Source organism: Equus caballus, chromosome 11 (genome assembly GCF_041296265.1).
Source record: "Equus caballus isolate H_3958 breed thoroughbred chromosome 11, TB-T2T, whole genome shotgun sequence".
Taxonomy (NCBI): domain Eukaryota; kingdom Metazoa; phylum Chordata; class Mammalia; order Perissodactyla; family Equidae; genus Equus; species Equus caballus.
Window position 1 is genome coordinate 59873070 of NC_091694.1, and position 19237 is coordinate 59892306.

At 43.2% G+C, this 19237-nt stretch overlaps 1 protein-coding gene across 7 annotated transcripts in view; it reads left to right on the forward strand.

The window, feature by feature from the left end:
• Positions 1–75: 75 nt before the first annotated feature.
• TOP3A (DNA topoisomerase III alpha) overlaps positions 76–19237 on the forward strand; it is a 36433-nt gene continuing 17271 nt past the window's right edge. The window contains exons 1-12 of one of the 7 annotated variants that reach the window (XM_070228324.1): positions 76–142; positions 10293–10505; positions 10932–10991; positions 11858–11931; positions 12758–12864; positions 12987–13062; positions 14319–14427; positions 15455–15598; positions 15771–15941; positions 16224–16324; positions 18117–18191; positions 18713–18795. In XM_070228324.1, coding sequence (XP_070084425.1) covers positions 12863–12864; positions 12987–13062; positions 14319–14427; positions 15455–15598; positions 15771–15941; positions 16224–16324; positions 18117–18191; positions 18713–18795 — 761 coding nt within the window. In that variant the 5' untranslated portion in view covers positions 76–142; positions 10293–10505; positions 10932–10991; positions 11858–11931; positions 12758–12862. Of the gene's footprint in view, positions 543–624; positions 870–10292; positions 10506–10931; positions 10992–11857; positions 11932–12757; positions 12865–12986; positions 13063–14318; positions 14428–15454; positions 15599–15770; positions 15942–16223; positions 16325–18116; positions 18192–18712; positions 18796–19237 lie in introns of those variants that run through there. The other 6 variants (XM_023653634.2, XM_023653633.2, XM_070228322.1 and 3 more) reach the window with 6 other exon arrangements.

Here is a 19237-nt window from a genome sequence, read left to right on the forward strand (position 1 = left end):
AGGAAGTGAGGCGGAGAATCGGAAACGTGCTGGGACGAGTGGCCCCGTAACGCGGGGCAGTCTGGGAGTTGTAGTTCGCCGTCCTGTGGGACTCGCGCCGGGCGGAAGTGGCCCGAGAAGGCGGGCGGAAGCGGCTGCCGAGGTACAGGATTCGGCGCGAGGCGGTAGTGGTGAGGAGAAGGCGTGGTCGCCGCTGCTCTGAAGCCCGGTGGGCTGGTGGGAGGTGCCCGGGCCGCGGGCGGCGGCGGTGGCGGCTCCCCGACGCTCTAGTTCCCTTAGGGTGGGCACCGGGCGGACCTCACCTCCGGCTCCCCCAGCATGCGCGGGCGCCCGGGGAGCGGCCGTGGCCGCGGGACCTAGGGATGCTCTTCCCGGCTGGCCGCTGCGCGCTCCGGTGGCTGCAGCGGCCCCGAGTCCGGCCCTTGTCCCGCGCCGCCATGGAGGTGGCGTTCCGAGGCGTGCGGAAGATCCTCTGTGTGGCCGAGAAGAACGACGCGGCCAAGGGGATCGCCGACCTGCTGTCCGACGGCCGCGCGAGGCGGGTAAGCAGGCGCGTTGCCACCCGGCCGTGTGCGGGGGGCCCGCGCCTGGGTGTCGGCGCGCCCGGCCGGGCGGGGACGCGGCGGCGTGTGCGCAGGTGCGGTTCCGCGGCCGCCGTCCGACGCCCGCCGCGGGCTCCGGGCTCGGGGGCTGCCGGCTGCTCCCCCGGCCGCGGCTCTCCTACTGTCTGGCGCGGGGCGGGGACCGCGGGACGTGCTCGCACGTGTTTTTTGCTTGAATGTTGGCGCTGAGGCGGGGCCGCTTTGCCCGCTGGCGGAAGCAGCCCGTGCGAAGAACGGCCCGACGGCGGGAAACGGCAGCCGGTTCGCGTGAGCAGCTGGGAGGTGGCCCGGAGGGGAGGCCGCTGGAGGCGCGTCACGAGGGGCCCGAGCGCCCTGTGCTTTATGTGCAAGTGTCAAAGTGCACGTCCACGTAGCATGTTAGTCGTTTTGAGATGCACAATTCAGTACGTTCAGTACGTTCGCAGTGCTGTGTAACCGTCACGTCTGCCTAGTGTCAGGTTTTTATTACACCAGCAGGAAACCACGTAGCCTTCAAGCAGTCAGTCCTCGTTCCCCGCTCCTCCCGGCCCCTGGCAACCCTAGTCTGCTTTCTGTGCCCAAGGATCTGCCTGTTCTGGACAGTTCATGTAAGGAGAACCATGTAGGGGCCGGCCCGTGGCGCAGCGGGTACCTTTGACCGCTCACTTCGGCGGCCCGGGTTCGCAGGTTCGGATCCCAGGCGCGGACCAACATCGCTCGTCAGCCACACTGTGGGGCGTCCGGCGTACAAAATAGAGGGAGACTGGCACAGACGCTAGCTCAGGGCCAATCTTCCTCACCAAAAAAGCCCAAAAGAATCATATAACACGTGGCCTTTTGTCAGGTTTCCTTCACTTAGCATGATATATTTGAAATCCATCCATGTTGTAGCTATTAGTATTTTTTTCCTGTTTGTGGCTGAATAATATTCCATTCCAGATCCCATTTTGTTTATCTGTTCGTCAGTTGGTGGACATTTGGGTTGGTTGCACCTTTTGGCTATTGTGAATAGAGCTGCTATTAACATTCATGAACAGGTTTTTGTTTGAATACCTGTTTTCAGTTCTTTGGGGTAAATTCCTAGGAGTAGAATTACTGGGTCGTAAGTTAACTCTGTGTTTAGCTTTGTGAGGAACTGCCAAACTGTTTTCCATAGTGGCAATGTTCCAGTTTCTCCACGTCCTCCCCAACACTTGTTCTTTTTCACTTTTTTGATTATCACCATTCTAGTGGGTGTGAAATATCTCATTGTAGGTTTGATTTGCATTTTCCTGAATGACCAGTGACACTGAGTATCTTCATGTGCTGGTTGGCCGTTGTGTATCTTCTTTGGAGAGATGTCTTTCCATGTCTTTTGCCCATTTTTGGATTGGGTTGTTTGTCTTTTTTGTTGTTGAGTTGTAAGAGTTCTGTATATATTCATGATACTACATCCTTGTTAGATACATGATTTGCAGATATTTTCTCCCATACTATCAGTTGTGTTTTCACTTTCTTGATAGTGACCTTTGATGCACAAAAGTTTTTAATATTGATGGAGGCTCATTTATCTATTTTTTTCTTTTTTTGTTGATTATGCTTTTAGTATTAAATCTAAGAAACCATTGCCAAATCCAAGGTCATGAAGATTTGCCCCAAGTTGTCTTCGAGCGTTAGCTCTTATATTTAGGTCATCGATCCATTGTGAGTTGCTTTTTCTATGTGGTGTAAAGTAAGAATCTAGCTTCATTCTCTTGCATGTGAATTTCCAGTTTTTCTTAGCACCATTTGATGGTCTTTGCGCCCTTGTCAAAAATCAATTGACTGTAGATGTTTGGGTTTATTTCAGGACTCTCAGTTCTATTCCATTGTTCTGTCCTTTTGCTAGTACGACATTGTTTTCATTTACTGTAGCTTGGTAGTAAGTGTTGAAATTGGGCTGTGTGAGTCCTCCAACTTTGGTCTTCTCTTTCAAGATTGTTTTGGTAGGGCCAGCCCCGTGGCGCAGTGGTTAAGTTCGCACATTCTGCTTCAGCAGCCTGGGGTTCGCTGGTTGGGATCCTGGGTATGGACAAGGCATCACTTGGCAAGCCATGCTGTGGTAGCCGTCCCACATATAACGTAGAGGAAGATGGGCATGGATGTTAGCTCAGGGCCAGTCTTCCTCAGGAAAAAGAGGAGGATTGGCAGCCGATGTTAGCTCAGGGCTAATCTTCCTCAAAAAAAAAAGAAAAGATTGTTTTGGCTGTTTGGGGCCCTTTGCAATTCCATGTGAATTTTAGGATCGCCTTTTCCATTTCTTCAAAAAAGACTATTAGAATTTTAATAAGGATTGCATTGAATCTGTAGATCACTTTGGGGAGAATTGCCGTTTTTTATTTTCTTCTTCTCCCCAAAGACCCCCAGTACATAGTTGTATGTTCTAGCTGTGGGTCCTTCTGGGTCTGCTATGTGGGATGCTGCCGCAACATGGCTAGATGAGCGGTGCCATGTCCACGCGCAGTATCCAAACCAGCGAAACCCTGGGCCGCTGAAGTAGAGAGCGCAAACTTAACCACTCAGCCAGAGGGATGGCCCCAGTATCGCCTTCTTAATAGTAAGTCTCCCAGTCTATGCACACGGATTGTCTTCCCATTTATTTAGGTCTTCAGTTTCTTTCAGCAATATGTTGTCGTTTTCTTCATGCTTTTGGATGCTGTTCTAAGTAGAATTGTTTTTTTAACTTCCTTTTCAGATTGTTCATTGCTACTGGTTTTTGTGTGTAGATCTTGTACCGTGCAACTTTGCTGGATTTATTAGCACTAATAGGTTTGTGTGTGTGTATGGCTTCTTTAGGATTTTTGTCTTTAAGATCATGTTGTCTGTGAATAGAGATAATTCTTCTTCCTTTCCAATTTGGATGTTTTTTATTTGTTCTTCTTGCCTAATAGCTCTGGTTAGAACTTCTAGTAATCTTGTATAGCAGTGGCAAAAATGAACATCCTTCTCTTGTTCCTGATGTTAGGAAAAAGCTTTCAATCTTTCACCATTGAGTGTGATGTTGGTCATGGGTTTTTTGTAAATGCCTTTTGTCATGAAGGGTGTTGAATTTTTTTTTTTTTGTATTGAGTTCATATAGTTTATATCATTGTGAGATTTCAGTTGTACGTTGTTTCTTGTCTGTTACCACGTAAGTGCTCCCCTTCACCCCCTGTGCCCACCACCCACTCCCTTCCCCTGGTAACCACTGAACTGTTTTCTTCGTCCATTAGTGTATTCATATTCCACATAGGAGTGAAATCATATGGTGTTTGTCTTTCTCAGTCTGGCTTTTTTCACTTAGCATAATTCCCTCCAGGTCCCTCCATGTCGTTGCAAATAGGATAATTTTATCTTTTTTATGACTGAGTAGTATTCCATTGTGTGTGTGTGTGTGTGTGTATATATATATATGTATATATATGACTTTTTCTTTATCCAATCATCAGTTGATGGGCACTTGGATTGTTTCCATGTCTTGGCTATTGTGAATAGTGCTGCAGTGAACATAGGGGTGCATATGCTACTTTGGATTGTTGATTTCAAGTTGTCTGGGTAGATACCCAGTAGTGGGGTGGCTGGGTTGTATGGTAGTTCTATTTTTAGTTTTTTGAGGAATCTCCATACTGTTTTCCATAGTGACTGCGCCAGTTTGCATTCCCACCAGCAGTGTATGTGGGTTCCCTTTTCTCCACACCCTCTCCAACATTTGTTCTTTTTAGTCTTAGTGATTATAGCAATTTTAACAGGCATAAGGTGGTGTCTTACTGTAGTTTTGATTTGCGTTTCCCTGATGATTAGTGATGTTGAACATTTTTTCATGTGCCTATTGGCCATCTGTCTATCTTCTTTGGAAAAATGTTCATATCTTCTGCCCATTTTTTGATTGGGCTGTTTGTTTTTTTGTGGTTCACTTGTGTGAGTTCCTTATATTTTATGTAGATTAAGCCCTTGTCAGATATATGATTTGCAAGTATTTTCTCCCAGTTGGTGGGTTGTTCTTTGTTTTGATCCTAGTTTCTTTTGCCTTACCGAAGCTCTTTAGTCTGATGAAGTCCCACTTGTTTATTTTTTCTTTTGTTTCTCTTGTCTGAGAAGACATGGTATTCAAAAAGATCCTTTTAAAATCATCAAAGAGTGTACTACCTGTATTGTCTTCCAGGAGTTTTATGGTTTCAGGACTTACCTTCAAGTCTTTGATCCATTTTGAGTTTATTTTTGTGTATGGCGTGAGATAATGGTCTACTTTCGTTCTTTTGCACGTAGCTGTCTAGTTTTCCCAGCACCATTTATTGAAGAGACTGTCTTTTCTCCATTGTAGATGCTTAGCACCTTTGTTGAAGATTAGCTGTCTGTAGATGTGTAGTTTTATTTCTGGGCTTTTTAAAATTTCTGTTCCATTGATCTGTATGCCTGTTTTTGTGCCAGTACCATGCCGTTTTGATAACTGCGGCTTTGTAGTACATTTTGAAGGCAGGGATTATGATGCCTCCAGCTTTGTTCTTTTTTCCCGGTGGTGCTGTAGCAGTTCGGGGTCTTTGGTTGCCCCATATGAATTTTAGGATTCCTTGTTCTGTAACCATGAAGAATGTCATTGGGATTCTGATTGGTATTGCATTGGATCTGTAGATTGCTTTGGGTAGTATGAACATTTTAACTATGTTTATTCTTCCAATACATGTCCGTGGAATCTCTTCCCATCTCTTTATGTCATCATCTATTTCTTTCAATAACGTAGTTTTCATTGTATAAGTTCTTCACCTCCTTGGTTAAATTTATTCCTAGATACTTCATTCTTTTTATTGCGATGGTAAATGGAATTCTGTTCTTGAGTTCTCTTTCTGTAAGTTTGTTAGTAGAGCATAGAAATGCAACTGATTTTTGTAAGTTGATTTTGTACCCTGCAACTTTACTGTAGTTGTTAATTATTTCTAATAGTTTTCCAGTGGATTCTTTAGGGTTTTCTATATATACGATCATGTTGTCTGCAAACAGTGAGAGTTTCACTTCTTCTCTCCCTATTTGGATTCCTTTTTTTTTTTTTTCTTAAAGATTTTATTTTTTTCCCTTTTTCTCCCCAAAGCCCCCTAGTACATAGTTGTATATTCTTCATTGTGGGTCCTTCTAGTTGTGGCATGTGGGATGCCACCTCAGCATGGTTTGATGAGCAGTGCCATGTCCGCACCCAGGATTCGAACCAACAAAACACTGGGCCACCTGCAGCGGAGCACGCGAACTTAACCACTCGGCCAGGGGGCCAGCCCCTGGATTCCATTTATTCCTTTCTCTTGCCTAATTGCTCTGGCCAAAACCTCCAGAATGTTAAATAAGAGTGGTGATAGTGGGCATCCTTGTCTTGTTTTTGTTCTTAGAGGGATGGTGCTCAGTTTTTGCCCACTGAGTATGATATTGGCTGTGGGTTTGTCATATATGGCCTTTATTATATTGAGGTAATTGCCTTCTATCCCCATTTTGTTAAGAGTTTTTATCATAAACGGCTGTTGGATCTTGTCAAATGCTTTCTCTGCATCTATTGAGATGATCGTGTGGTTTTTATTCCACAATTTGTTGATGTGGTGTATCACATTGATTTGCGGATGTTGAACCATCCCTGTGTCCCTGGTATAAATCCCACTTGATCATGGTGTATGATCTTTTTGATGTATTGCTGTATTCAGGTTGCCAATATTGTGTTGAGGATTTTGGCATCTATGTTCATCAGCAGTATTGGTTTGTAGTTTTCCTTTTTTGTGTTGTCCTTGTCAGACTTTGGTATCAGAGTGATGTTGGCCTCATAGAATGTGTCTTCCCTAATTTTTCAGAATAGCTTGGGAAGGATAGATATTAAATCCTCTCTGAAAGTTTGATAGAATTCCCCAGGGGAGCTGTCTGGTCGTGGGCTTTTATTCTTTGGAATGCTTTTGATTACTGTTTCAATCTCTTCACTTGTGATTGGTCTGTTCAGATTATCTATTTCTTCTTGATTGAGCTTTGTGAGATTGTAAGAGTCTAAGAATTCATCCATTTCCTCTAGATTGCCCATTTTTGTTGGCATATAGCTTTTCGTGGTATTCTCTTATAATCCGTTGTATTTCTGTGGTATCCATTGTTATTTGTCCTTTTTCATTTCTAAGTTTATTTATCTGAGCTTTCTCTCTTTTTTTCTTTGTAAGACTGGCTAGGGGTTTGTCAATTTTGTTTATCTTCTCAAAGAACCAGCTCTTTGTTTCATTGATCCTTTCTACTGCCTTTTTTGTTTCAATAGCATTTATTTCTGCTCTGATTTTTATTATTTCCCTCCTTCTGCTGACTTTGGGCTTTGTTCTTCTTTTTCTAATTCAGTTAGGTGTAGTTTGAGATTGCTTATTTGGGATTTTTCTTGTCTGGTAAGGTGTGCCTGTATTGCGATGAATTTCCTTCTTAGGACTGCTTCTGCTGCGTCTCACGTGAGTTGGTATGGGACGTTTTAATTTTCGTTTGTCTCCAGATATTTTTTGATTCCTCCTTTAATTTCTTCAATGATCCATTCCTTGTTCGATAGCCTGTTGTTTAGTCTCCACATCTTTGTCTCTTTCTCAGCTTTTTTCTTCTAATTAATGTCCAGCTTCATACATTGTGATTGGAAAAGATGCTTGTTATTAGTTCAGTCTTCTTAAATTTATTGAGGCTTGTCTTGTTTCCCAACATATGGTCTATCCTTGAGAATGTCCCATGCATGCTTGAGAAGAATGTCTCTTCTGTATTTGGATGGAGTGTGCTGTATATGTCTATTAAGTCCACTTGGTTTAGCTTTTCATTTAATTCCACTGTTTCCTTGTTGATTTTCTGTCTGGATGATCTGTCCATTGATGTATGTGGAGTGTTGAGGTCCCCTACTATTACTGTGTTATTATTAATATCTTTCAGGTTTGTTAATAGTTGCTTTACATACTTTGATGTTCCTGTGGTTGGGTGCATAGATATTTATAAGTGTTATGTCTTCTTGGTGGACTGTCCCTTTTATCATTAAATATTGCCCTTCTTTGTCTCTCTTTCCCTGTCTTATCTTGAAGACTACTTTGTCTGATATAAGTATTGTGATGCCTGCTTTCTTTTGTTTGCCATTAGCTTGGAATATCGTCTTCCATCCCCTCACTCTCAGCCTGTGTTTGTCGTTGGAGCTGAGATGTGTTTCCTGGAGGCAGCATATTGTTGGGTCTTGTTCTTAATCCATCTCGTCACTCTGTGTCTTTTCATTGGAGAATTCAGTCCATTTACATTTAGGGTGATTATCAATATATGAGGGCTTAATGCTGCCTTTTTATCGCTCGTTTTCTGATTCTCCTGCATTTCCTTTCTTTCTCGTCCCCTGTATTTTGCTCTACCAGTTGAGTTATGTGGTGTTTTTTTGTTTTCTCTTTATTTATTGTTTGTGTCTCTGTTCTGCTTTTTTGTTTAGTGGTTACCATTAGGTTTGTATTCAAAATCTCGTAGATAAGATAGTCCATTTTCTGATGGCCTCTGGTTTCCTTAGACTGAACCGATTCCCTCCCTTTCCTCCCCCCACCCCATCCTAAGTCGTTTTTCTCACATCTTATTCCACCTCGTGTTCTCATTTTGTGGTTAAAGTGACATGATTATGTTTGTTTTCTGTGTTTTCCTTCCCTTTATCTTTAATGCTGTTCTTGAGTATTTGCTAACCTGTTCTGATATATAGCTACAGTTTTCTGATTTTATCTACCTATCTCCTTACTCCATGCTTTGTAACCCCCTTCTGAAGGGTGTTGAATTTTTATCAAATGCTTTTTCTGCATCAGTTGAAATCAGCAATAGAGGTTTTAAGTGAGGGAGAACCAGGGTCGTATTTGTGTTTTCTAAAGTCACTTTGGCAGCAGAGGATTTGAAGAGCGAAAGCCTGGAGGTAGAGAGTCAGCTCTTGGAGTCTTCCATGTGAGGGTTCAGAGGCCTCAACTCTGGAGACCCTTGGAATGGTTTGGGTGGGAGCAGAGGGAATGACAAAAGCAATCAGAGTTTAACAGATACAAGTTCACTATGCTTTTACAAATTTTGATCCTTCTTCCTGGAATGATATTTTCCCTTTTTTCTCCTGATGAACTCTTCATCTTTTGAAAGAAAGAATAAAAGACAACCTAAATGTAATCTCTTTTATGAAGTCTTTCCTAAACATCCTGTCCATCCATTTCCTTCTCTGTTTCCAGGTGCATTTTTGTCTCCCTTGATGATAGCAATCCTCCTTCATCAGGTTTTCTAGCTGTTGGTCCGTCTCTCTCCCATGGAGTGTCACCTCCCTAAGAACACTGACAGGTCCTATTCTTTTATTTATCTCTCAAACAGAACCTGCTACATGAAAATCACATCAAATGACGTTATCCTTACCTTAAGTTCTGATAGAGGAGTTAAATTCTGATAGAGGAGCTAAGACGGGCAGGCACACAAAACTCGGAATCAAATGGTAGCCATTGCAGCTTTATAATAGCAAAGAATTGCAATAACAGGAACTAGTAATGAAAACAGAATGGTAAAATAAATTGTATTTCCTTGTGATAGATTATTTGACATGATGGAAAGGACTTTTAAACAAATACATATGTATCTTTGAAAGAAATTCACCAAAACACAAGAGAGAGAATGTTTTCTGTTTCTTTTTTAACAGTGGTAATTATTGCAAACAGTTCAGAGAATACAGATGTATGTCAAATAAACCATCCCCGCCGCCCACAGTAACCATTGTTGATAACTAAAAGATCTCTGAGGACTTTTCTTTGTGTGTACAATTTTTTTAAGATTTTGTGTTTATATTTAGAAAGATAAATCTTACAAAAGAATCCTACTGTCAATTTAGCGGCAGCATTCTGATCAGTTCCTTGAGCGTGCTTAGAGAAGATGGGACTTGAACTCTTTTTTTTTTTTTTAATAGAGTGGATAGCACTGCACAAGAGGTAAGAGAGATCACAGAAGCTACGTTGTTGGTCTTCTACCAGGTGTTTTTCTTTCTCTAGGCTCCAAAACTCCACTGTATTTTGGAAGCAGCCCATTTCCCGAACACCTCCCCCAAGAGTGGGAAGTGCACGTAATTGTGTACTATCCTCATGTGGGAATTACAGGGAGGCGAGTACATCCTCAAGACTGTCCATGGGTAGAGGAGGCTGCCTGGGAGAGCCCTGGACCTGGGGTTCTACACATGTTATTAGACAAGTCGTTTGCCTGGAGAGGATTAGAACAGTAGATTTCAGACTGTGTTCCCAAGAGACCCAAGGGACCATGAATGTGCACCTAGGGAGCCACTTGGGTCTGGACTAGGGAGAGGCTGAGTTAGCAGGACTTGGCTTTGTTGCAGTCAGGGTGCATCAACCTTGTTATATATGAGGCTCTGTAGAAGATTTTGTTTGGGAAAGCCTCGATGCTTTCTTAAGAAGAAGTAGAAACCATTGATTAGGCAATTTCTAGTCTCTGTTCCTGAAAGAGCTTAACTAGCGATTGGAGTTTGTAGAGGGCAGTTTCTTTTCTTGACAACATTAAACCAATGAACTCTTAAGTATCAGATACTCTAATAAATTCCCTCTTTAAATTTGCCGTTATGCCTCAAAGAGAACCTCGTCCACACAGAAAGATTGCCTTTTTGAGGCTGAGGGAGAATCCTCTCGACACTGATTCTTCTTGGCCCTTGAACGTTTCCCCGGTTCCCATTTTGCCTTTCTCTTGTCTTCTGGGCAGTGTTGGTGTGAAACTCACGTGCATACCTGCTTTTAACACCTGTGTAGAAGAAGGTGGGATGCCATGTTCATCCACAAGGGCAGCTGAAGAAGAGCTTTATACACTGCATTCCAGTCCTGACTGGGGCTCATAGTGATACTGGATTTCAGAGCCAGAGAAACCTTATAGATAACTTTGTTCAAGAATAAAGGTTCTTGAAAGAAGTTCGGAAAGGTGAATAACTTGCCCATGGTCACCAGTTTATTGGTGTAATTGTATGACCAGGAAGTAGTAGAAATGTGTGAGGAGGAAGGAGAAAATTGTCAAGAGATTTATATCCTAATACTTTATCTGCCATTAATTTGTCATGTGACCTTGGACAAGTCCCTTCTCATGTATAAAAAGTTCTTAAAATAGCTGATCTCAGGGTTACCTTCCAGCATAAAAACTCCATGGACTCTATCAAGTATATGCTTGTAACTGTATTTTGAGGGACCACTTAGTAAATGGTCTTAGTAATTTAGTCTAGTTTTTATCTGTGGGAAATACTGTTGCATTTTTAATATACCCACTTATCAGGGTTTTGCTTGATCTTTATGCTATGGAGTCATTTTTTTAATGTAATTTATATAAGTTTTTAATTTTCATTTTGTTTTATAGAGGGAAGGACTTTCTAAATTCAACAAGATCTATGAATTTGATTATCATCTGTATGGCCAGGTAGGTGCTGCAATATTTCTGTCATACAGCTGAAGTGTGCTTTCAGATCTATGTGCCATTTTAGTGTACATTCCTTGGGGTTTTAGTTATGGCTAAAAAGAGCAGCTGTTTGCTGCAAATCCTCCCTAAATTGTTTGTGTTTTAAAGTTATTTATCAAGAAGAATTGGCCTGGCCGTTGTAGAATATGTCACTGTCTTAAGAATAACTATTGTTGTAACCTGAAGATCCCTGATGACAGGTGATCATTTTATAATTTATAAGGATGTCTCTTCTTAATAAAATATAGTCCCATCTCAGCTCTTTATAACAAGAAAGAAGCTAATATACAATAGTTTAAGGAAATTTTAAATGCTACAAAAGGCATCATGGTACTAGAATTAGAATGGTAATTGTGTTACTATGGCTTTTGGCTTTGAAGAACTATATTTGTATTTGTTTCTTCCCAGTCACCTGTTTTTTGTTCAAAGTAAAATTGAGAGGAAAGTGTAGAGATTTCCCACATACCCCCTGCCCCTACACATATATAGTCTTCCGCATTAATAATATCATTCATCAGAGAGGTACATTTGTTGTGATTGATGAACCTTCATTGACACATCATAATTACCAAGAGATTTGTTTACGTTAGGGTTCACTCTTGGTGGTGTATGTTCTGTGCGTTTGGACAAAAGTATAATGACATATGTCCATCATTGTATCAGACAAGGTGTTTTCACTGCTCTGAAAATCCTCTGTGCTCTGCCTCTTCGTTCCCTGTCTACCCAGCAGCCACTTTTTTTTTCTTTAATAGAAGTTCCTCTATTATTTGAATGACTTGGCAAAATGTAATTGCTAAAAGACTAACTCGAATTTTGTTATCATCCAGAATGTTACCATGATAATGACTTCAGTTTCTGGACACTTGCTGGCTCATGATTTCCAGATGCAGTTTCGCAAATGGTCAGTACAATTCCTGGGGGAAGAACTTTTTGATTATTACAGTAAGTTTTGAAATACCACAGGAATTTTAAGGCATGTTGATCTTACTGTGTAACTTAAACGTAATACAGTTTTACATCATTTAATGATGGGGATACATTCTGAGAAATGCATCGTTTGGCGATTTTGTCATTGTGCGAACATCATAGAGTATACTTGTACAAGCCTACATGGTATAGCCTACTACACACCTAGGCTATATGGTACTTGTTATATGGGACCACTATTGTATATGCGGTCCATCGTTAACCAAAAACATCATTATGTGGCGCGTGGCTGTACTAAGATGACTGACTGAGTCCATTTGAGCTGTTGTAACAAAATGCCATAGACTGAGTGGCTTATAAACAGCGGAAATTTATTTCTCCCAGTTATGGAGGCTGGCAGTATGAGGCCAGAGTGCCGGCATGGTCAAGTGAGGCCTGCCTTCTAGGTTGCAGACTGCTGACCTCTCCTTGTGTCCTCACATGGTGGACGGCTCTAGGGAGCTCTGTGGGGTCCCTTTTATAAGTGCACTAATCTCTTTCATGAGGCTCTACCCTCAGGACCTAATCACCTCCCAAAGGCCCCACCATCTGATACCATCACTTTGGGGTTAGATTCCAACATGTGAATTTTGGGAGAGGACACAAATCGTAGAGACCGTTGCAATGACCTGGGATTAACTGATTCGTTGTGACTTTTTACTGTATGTTTAGAATAAACAGTCACTCTTAGGTGTGTTCTCCCCCAAATAACCAGAGCTTTTTCATGCAGCCATTGGATTACATGTATCCTCTTGCTGCAGATGTGTATGAAAGGATTCCAGAAGTTCTTCGCAGCTCCTGTTAATTGTCGTGGGAAGTGGACAGTGTACAGAGGGTCATAGCCTTGCTTTTAATCCTGGCATCTAATGTGAGACTTTTTTGTTGGGCATCTATCCCTGAGTGCACTGGAGCAATTTTTTCTTATTAAAATGGAGGACTTTCCATCATGGGCTGAGGTAGGATTGTTTTGTGTTTTTATTTCTTTTGTAGGCAGAGCTGCAATCCCCTTGTCCTCTTTGAAGCAGAAATTGAAAAGTACTGCCCAGAGAATTTTGTAGACATCAAGGTAGGATCTTGTGGAAGATATATGGCACTGGAGTTGAACAACCCAAAATAATGGAACTGAGTGATTTCTGTAGTCTGAATGCATTAGAATTTAGAGAGAGAGATTTCCACCAAACTAAGTACCATGATTTAAAAAATTATTCCCACCCATTGTATAAATGAGGCCATTTAAACTAAGTGGCCAGGGAGCTGAAGTAAGCCTTTTTATGAAGGGTAGTTGTTTAAGTAAACACTAGGAATAAGTATTGTTAAATTATTAATTCTAGGGGCCGGCCCAGTGGCGCAGTGGTTAAGTGCGCACATTCAGCTTTGGTGGCCCGGGATTCACTGGTTTGCATCCCAGGTGCAGACATGGCACAGCTCGTCAAGCCATGCTGTGGCAGGTATCCCACATATAAAGTAGAGGAAGATGGGCACGGATGTTAGCTCAGGGCCAGTCTTCCTCAGCAAAAAGAGGAGGATTGGCAGATGTTAGCTGAGGGCTGAGCTTCCTCAAAAGAAAAAAAAGAAATTATTAATTCTGGCTCCCACCCCACCACTACTTGGAATGAAGAGACTACAAGCTATAAATGGTCATTTGACAGTAAGTTGTGAGTGCTCAAGAATCAGGGCAGCTGAAGTTGGTTCAGTGCTAACTGGGAACCCTTCTTGGGGTGAAAATTAGAGGTTAACTTGTTTTTGTTGTTGTTGTTTTGAGGAAGATTAGCTCTGAGCTAACATCTGCTGCCAATCCTCCTCTTTTTGCTGAGGAAGACTGGCCCTGAGCTCACATCCGTGCCCATCTTCCTCTACTTTATATGTGGGACGCCTACAACAGCATGGCTTGCCAAGTGGTGCCATGTCTGCTTGGCAAGCCATGATCCAAACCAACGAAACCCAGGCCACTAAAGCGGAACATGCGCACTTAACCGCTGCACCACTGGGCCGGCCGAGGTTAACTTGTTTTAAGCAGGACATAATCAGGACCACTAGAGTTAGAAGTGTGTGTTAGAGCTGCGTTTCAGGTTTCTTCATGCTGTATAGTTGTATTAAACCCTGTGTTCCATAAACTCCTTAATAAGTCTGTGACTCTAAGCTGGAGAATTGTCCGAGGACCTCCCATCCTTAGAACTGGTAAGAACAGTTTCCTCTGGTCTCTTTTTCTCACCGAGTTGGCACACTCAAGAACATCGTTAAGTGTTCAGTCAGATCTGTTTAGTGTAGAGGTGTAAAGTAAGTGCTCTGTTCTCACTGCTCTTTCCCCACTGGGAACTTCAGAAAACTCTGGAACGAGAGACTCGGCAGTGTCAGGCCCTGGTGATCTGGACCGACTGTGATAGAGAAGGTGAAAATATTGGGTTTGAGATTATCCACGTATGCAAGGCTGGTAAGTGATGCCACTTCTGAGTCTCTATACTTTGGGACCTTGTAAATAGATGGTTCTCCTGTATATCTGTGCGAGTGGCTGTGGCTGAGCTCCTCCCCCTGTCCTCTCCCTCCTGGATCCATCTATGAGTCTCACTGGCTGGGTATCCTGGAGCAAGTCACTGAACCCTTGGGAATCTCCACTTCATCATCTGGAAAGTCAGACTGGTCTGACACAGTTCTTAGGGCTGCATGAGGACTAAATGACTTTACAAGTGGTATAGACCCTGTAGTCCAGGGCTTGTTATGTGTTAGGTCCAAGTAGATTGCCAGCTCCTTGAGAGCAAGAACTTTATATTCTATTGTTTACAATTGTATGTAGAATATTTACAAAACAATGTATACACCATATGTAAAGTATGAAGAATAATTCTATGTTTATCGAATGTTTGAAGAATACTCTATTTGTTTATCTCCTATATTCTTTGTATAGTGCCTGAGTAGTAATAAACAGTCGTTGAAGTGAATGGAAATGGCTCTGAAGGGTTAGTGATTTTAGGTGCTGTGGAGGAAGGCCGTTCTCAGGCTTCGCAGGCTGGGGTTGCTGCTCCCTGACTGTCTTCGTGTCTGAAGCTGTGTGACTCCTGGGGTTTAAATACATCGACAGTCAGGAGCAGTATCTGTGTCCTGTGTTATTTCCGTAACAGGACACGAAATTCCCCCCAGAGGACCTTTTAATGAACAACATTCTTCTTTTCCCTAAAGGTCTAAGAGAGCAAGTGAGGTTAAAGTGGCAAAAGGCTTACCGGAGAGCTTTAGTTAACAGCTCAGATTTGCTCCACCATTATTTCTGACAACACTCAGGGTAGCAGTTATAGTGAAGTTTCCCTCTTACACGGCATACCGTTAATTTCACCTAATCACGGAAATCGGATGCCTCACAGCTTCTTGAACAGATTCACCCTCCGTTCGGGTGGTTTAAGGAAAGCAGGCCCTTCATGATGAGCCTGGTGTGATTTGACTCTGACCTCGGTGACTCTGTTCCGCAGTGAAGCCCAGTCTGCAGGTGTTGAGAGCTCGTTTCTCCGAGATCACCCCCCGAGCTGTCAGGACAGCCTGTGAAAACCTGACCGAGCCCGATCAGAGAGTGAGCGATGCTGTGGACGTGAGGCAGGAGCTGGACCTGAGGATTGGTGAGGAGCTGGACCAACTCGTCTGATGACCCACATGGCAGCCCCACATGGGCTATTGGGTGTTGGGTTGTAGAACCAAACGTGAGGTTTGTGTGTAAATATGTGCACCTAGCTTTGACCTCGCAGCCCATCATTTTCTCATTCGTTCGTTCTTTCCATTCTTACTTTCCAGGAGCTGCCTTCACTAGGTTCCAGACCCTGAGGCTTCAGAAGATTTTCCCTGAGGTGTTGGCAGAGCAGCTGATCAGTTATGGCAGCTGCCAGTTCCCAACACTGGGGTTCGTGGTGGAGAGGTTCAAAGCCATTCAGGCTTTTGTCCCAGAAATATTCCACAAAATTAAAGGTAAGTCTGGGGGAGTTGTTTATGGTATGGAGCCTAAGGGCCTAGGAATAACCAGGGGCACCATGGAGCATCAGTGGCAAATGGCACTAATTAAATGTGTGATGTTTTAGTCTTGCTGCCCTTCACCCTACCCCATTAATGATATTCAGAATCTAGGTAAAGTTTACTGATCTTCTCTATATCATATTCCTTTGACTTTCACTGTAATACACCTTTTCCTATCTGTTATAGCATGTGGCTTCTCTGAGTCATGGCCTTCCTGTTTGTCTTTCCCTGTTACAGTAACTCATGACCACAAAGATGGAATTGTAGAATTCGGTTGGAAAAGGCATCGTCTCTTTAACCACACAGCCTGTCTTGTCCTCTATCAGCTGTGTATGGAGGTAAGAAATATTTTGAAATCTTAATGATCCAGGAAAACCATTCTGCACTTTCCAAAGCCACCCTATGTCTGTTGGCAGAGGGGATCTTGTCCCATTTTCCCAATGAACTGTAGCTGTCAGTTTGCATCTCAAGCCATCACTTTTTGGGGACCAGTGAGACTAGGATCCCATGAAAAGAGCACTAAAAAAACGTGGAAGGAAAGGATCTGTAGAACTTTTAGATAAAATCAGAAATTTTACGAACTGTATAGCTGAAATCCCTTCCCAATTATACCATCACCAGAGAATAAGGATCAGCTAGACCAGTCTGGATCATAGACCTCTGGAGCTGGAAGGAATTTGGACAGCATCTGGTCCAACTCCCTCTTCCATTCATCAGGTCATCAAATCTAGAGAGGTGAAAGTGACAAACAGGTGAACAAGTCAACTTCACACAGCAACACATGCCTGGAAGTAAAAGTAGGGTAAAGGAGTAGAGAATGGCCTGGGGCAGGGAGGGGGCTGTTACAGGTGTGGCGATCATGAAAGGCATCTCAGTGGTGACATTCAAGTGAGGGCCAGGGTGATTAGCAGGAGACAGCCACGACAGGACCTCAGGGAAGCTTGGGTCAATAGAGCAGCACATGCAAAGGACCACGACCAGCTCAAGTCAGAGGCCAGTCAGTCGCCAAGTTGCAACCCTTAGACTGATTGTCCGTATTGTGATGTTGCTTCTTGTCAGTCAGCACATAATATCCTGTTTTAACCCAGAGGCTGCACCCAGGGATACCTAAATAAAACTCAGCTCTCTGGGTTTGGTGAGTCAGTATGCCTCTTGGCTGTAGCCCACTGGCAGGTTTATTGATTTGCTAAGGAGGAGTCAGAACTGCTGAGCACCTGGTACGTGCCAGACACACTGTATGCTACGTGTTAGTTTATTTAAGGGCGCCTGTGAGGGTGGTGATGCTCTCCCCATTTTACAGATGAGGACGCTACAGAAAGTTAAGTAACTTGGGCACAGCACAGTGGAGCTAGTAAGGGGCAGAGCACGGACTGGATGCCAGTGTGTCTGACTCTTGAGCTCCTGCAGACCACGCTGCCTCCCAGGAGTCACCCTCTCTATCCAGTATTCCGCTCTTTGACCTTGAAGGTCATGCAACCACCTGGTGTGTCTGTGACACTGCACGTTTGTCTGTTCAATTAAAAATACCTGCCCTTTTTCTACTTTACTAGGATATGGTGCAGGAAGACAGAGGGGATATGGCAGAGGGGATACTTTGAGCTTGTTGTCAAGAGCACCTAGTCCTCAGTCTATTTGGAGTGACAAATTTAGATTTTTGTATACAAATATGCTCATTAACAAATCACTTAAACTGAGTTCTTTGTCCATTTGCAGTCTCTCAAAATTATGAAGTTGATCTTAAGATTAGAGTTCTCCAGCTTGTGTTTGTAATTTCTCCTATTTCTAACTCTATATTATCAGAATTAAAAAAAAAATAGTAACACGATGCATGTGTAGATAAGAACTATACTTAGGAGATGCATAGGCTGTTGTATTTCGTAGGCTCTGGAGGAGGCATCTTAGGCCTTGTGAAATTGCCCCTCAAAGTGTTGGTTTGAGCAGGAAGGTGGTGATGGCGTCCATCACACTGTGTAGTATAAACCAGCCTTATGTGGCGCGCACTCACGGGCTGGAGCAGGGGCCTCTGCTGGCAATGAGTGTGATCGGAATGCTGAGTAGGGCTTGTTATAGGAAAATTGGGGAAGATGCATCAGCAGGTTAAAGTGGCCTCTGCTTTTCTTGGCTTTCTAGGATCCCAGGGCGACCGTGGTGGAGGTCAGGTCTAAGGCAAAGAGCAAGTGGAGGCCTCAAGCTTTGGACACTGTGGTATGTTCTAGAGGGACTGGGCCAGCCCCTGAGGAGCTCTGACTTCCTGTTGTTGGGACCAGGGTTCTGCCTCAGACAGTGGCTCAGTGGCAGGAACCATCACCCTTCACAGGGCCGCAGAGGAAAATGCTTGGAAAAAACAGAAACCCCAAAACATGGGCCTCCTTGGCCTCTTAATGCTTTTTTTTTTTAAGTGAATAAATGCAATATAACTACTTGAAGTGGGGTTTGGAAAACAAAAACAGGAAAATAAATCACCCATCATCTTGTCATCCTTATGGGATCACTGATATAATCTTGATGTCTTCTCTTCTTATTTTATTTGCTTATTTTTTATAGCATTGTAATTGGAATAGCTCTGCCTGGCAGGCCCAGAACTCTTTCTTCAGCAGTCTTTCTCCCTCTGTGTGACAGCAGTTGGAGTGACGGGGGCCAGACAGTTGTGAAGATGAGTTGTGTGATCGTGTTGTGCCCTCTGACTCACGTACTATACCCTAACGTTCCTGTTGATACTTTAACAGGAGCTTGAAAAGCTGGCTTCTCGAAAGTTGAGAATAAATGCTAAAGAAACCATGAGAATTGCCGAAAAGCTGTACACTCAAGGGTAAGTATTCTACTTTTGGGAATAGAATTTGATGCATCTTTATCAGGGTGAAATATTTTAGAAATAGAGCCTGTAGGGAAACACAGGCTGTCTCGATGACTAAGCTCTGAAGTAGAATTTTGACATTGACTTCTCTTTTCTGATATGGAAAAGACATTTCGGATCATTTATTTCCTAAAACGATTAATACTATTTACTATATACTATTATATTACTATATATTATATTACTATTTACTATATAGTAAATTCAGATCCCACTCTTACTGCTCAGCACCTCCCCTGGGGCCCTGGCAGGTGGCGAGCAGCACCTTCAGGAGTTGTTTGCCTGTTGTAAATGATCCTGCCCCAGGGGTCATGAGCACCCTGGGGCCGTCCAGTGACAGTGTGGTCCACACTGGCCGATGTGGCAGCTGCTTGCCACAGGTGATTATTGAGCACTT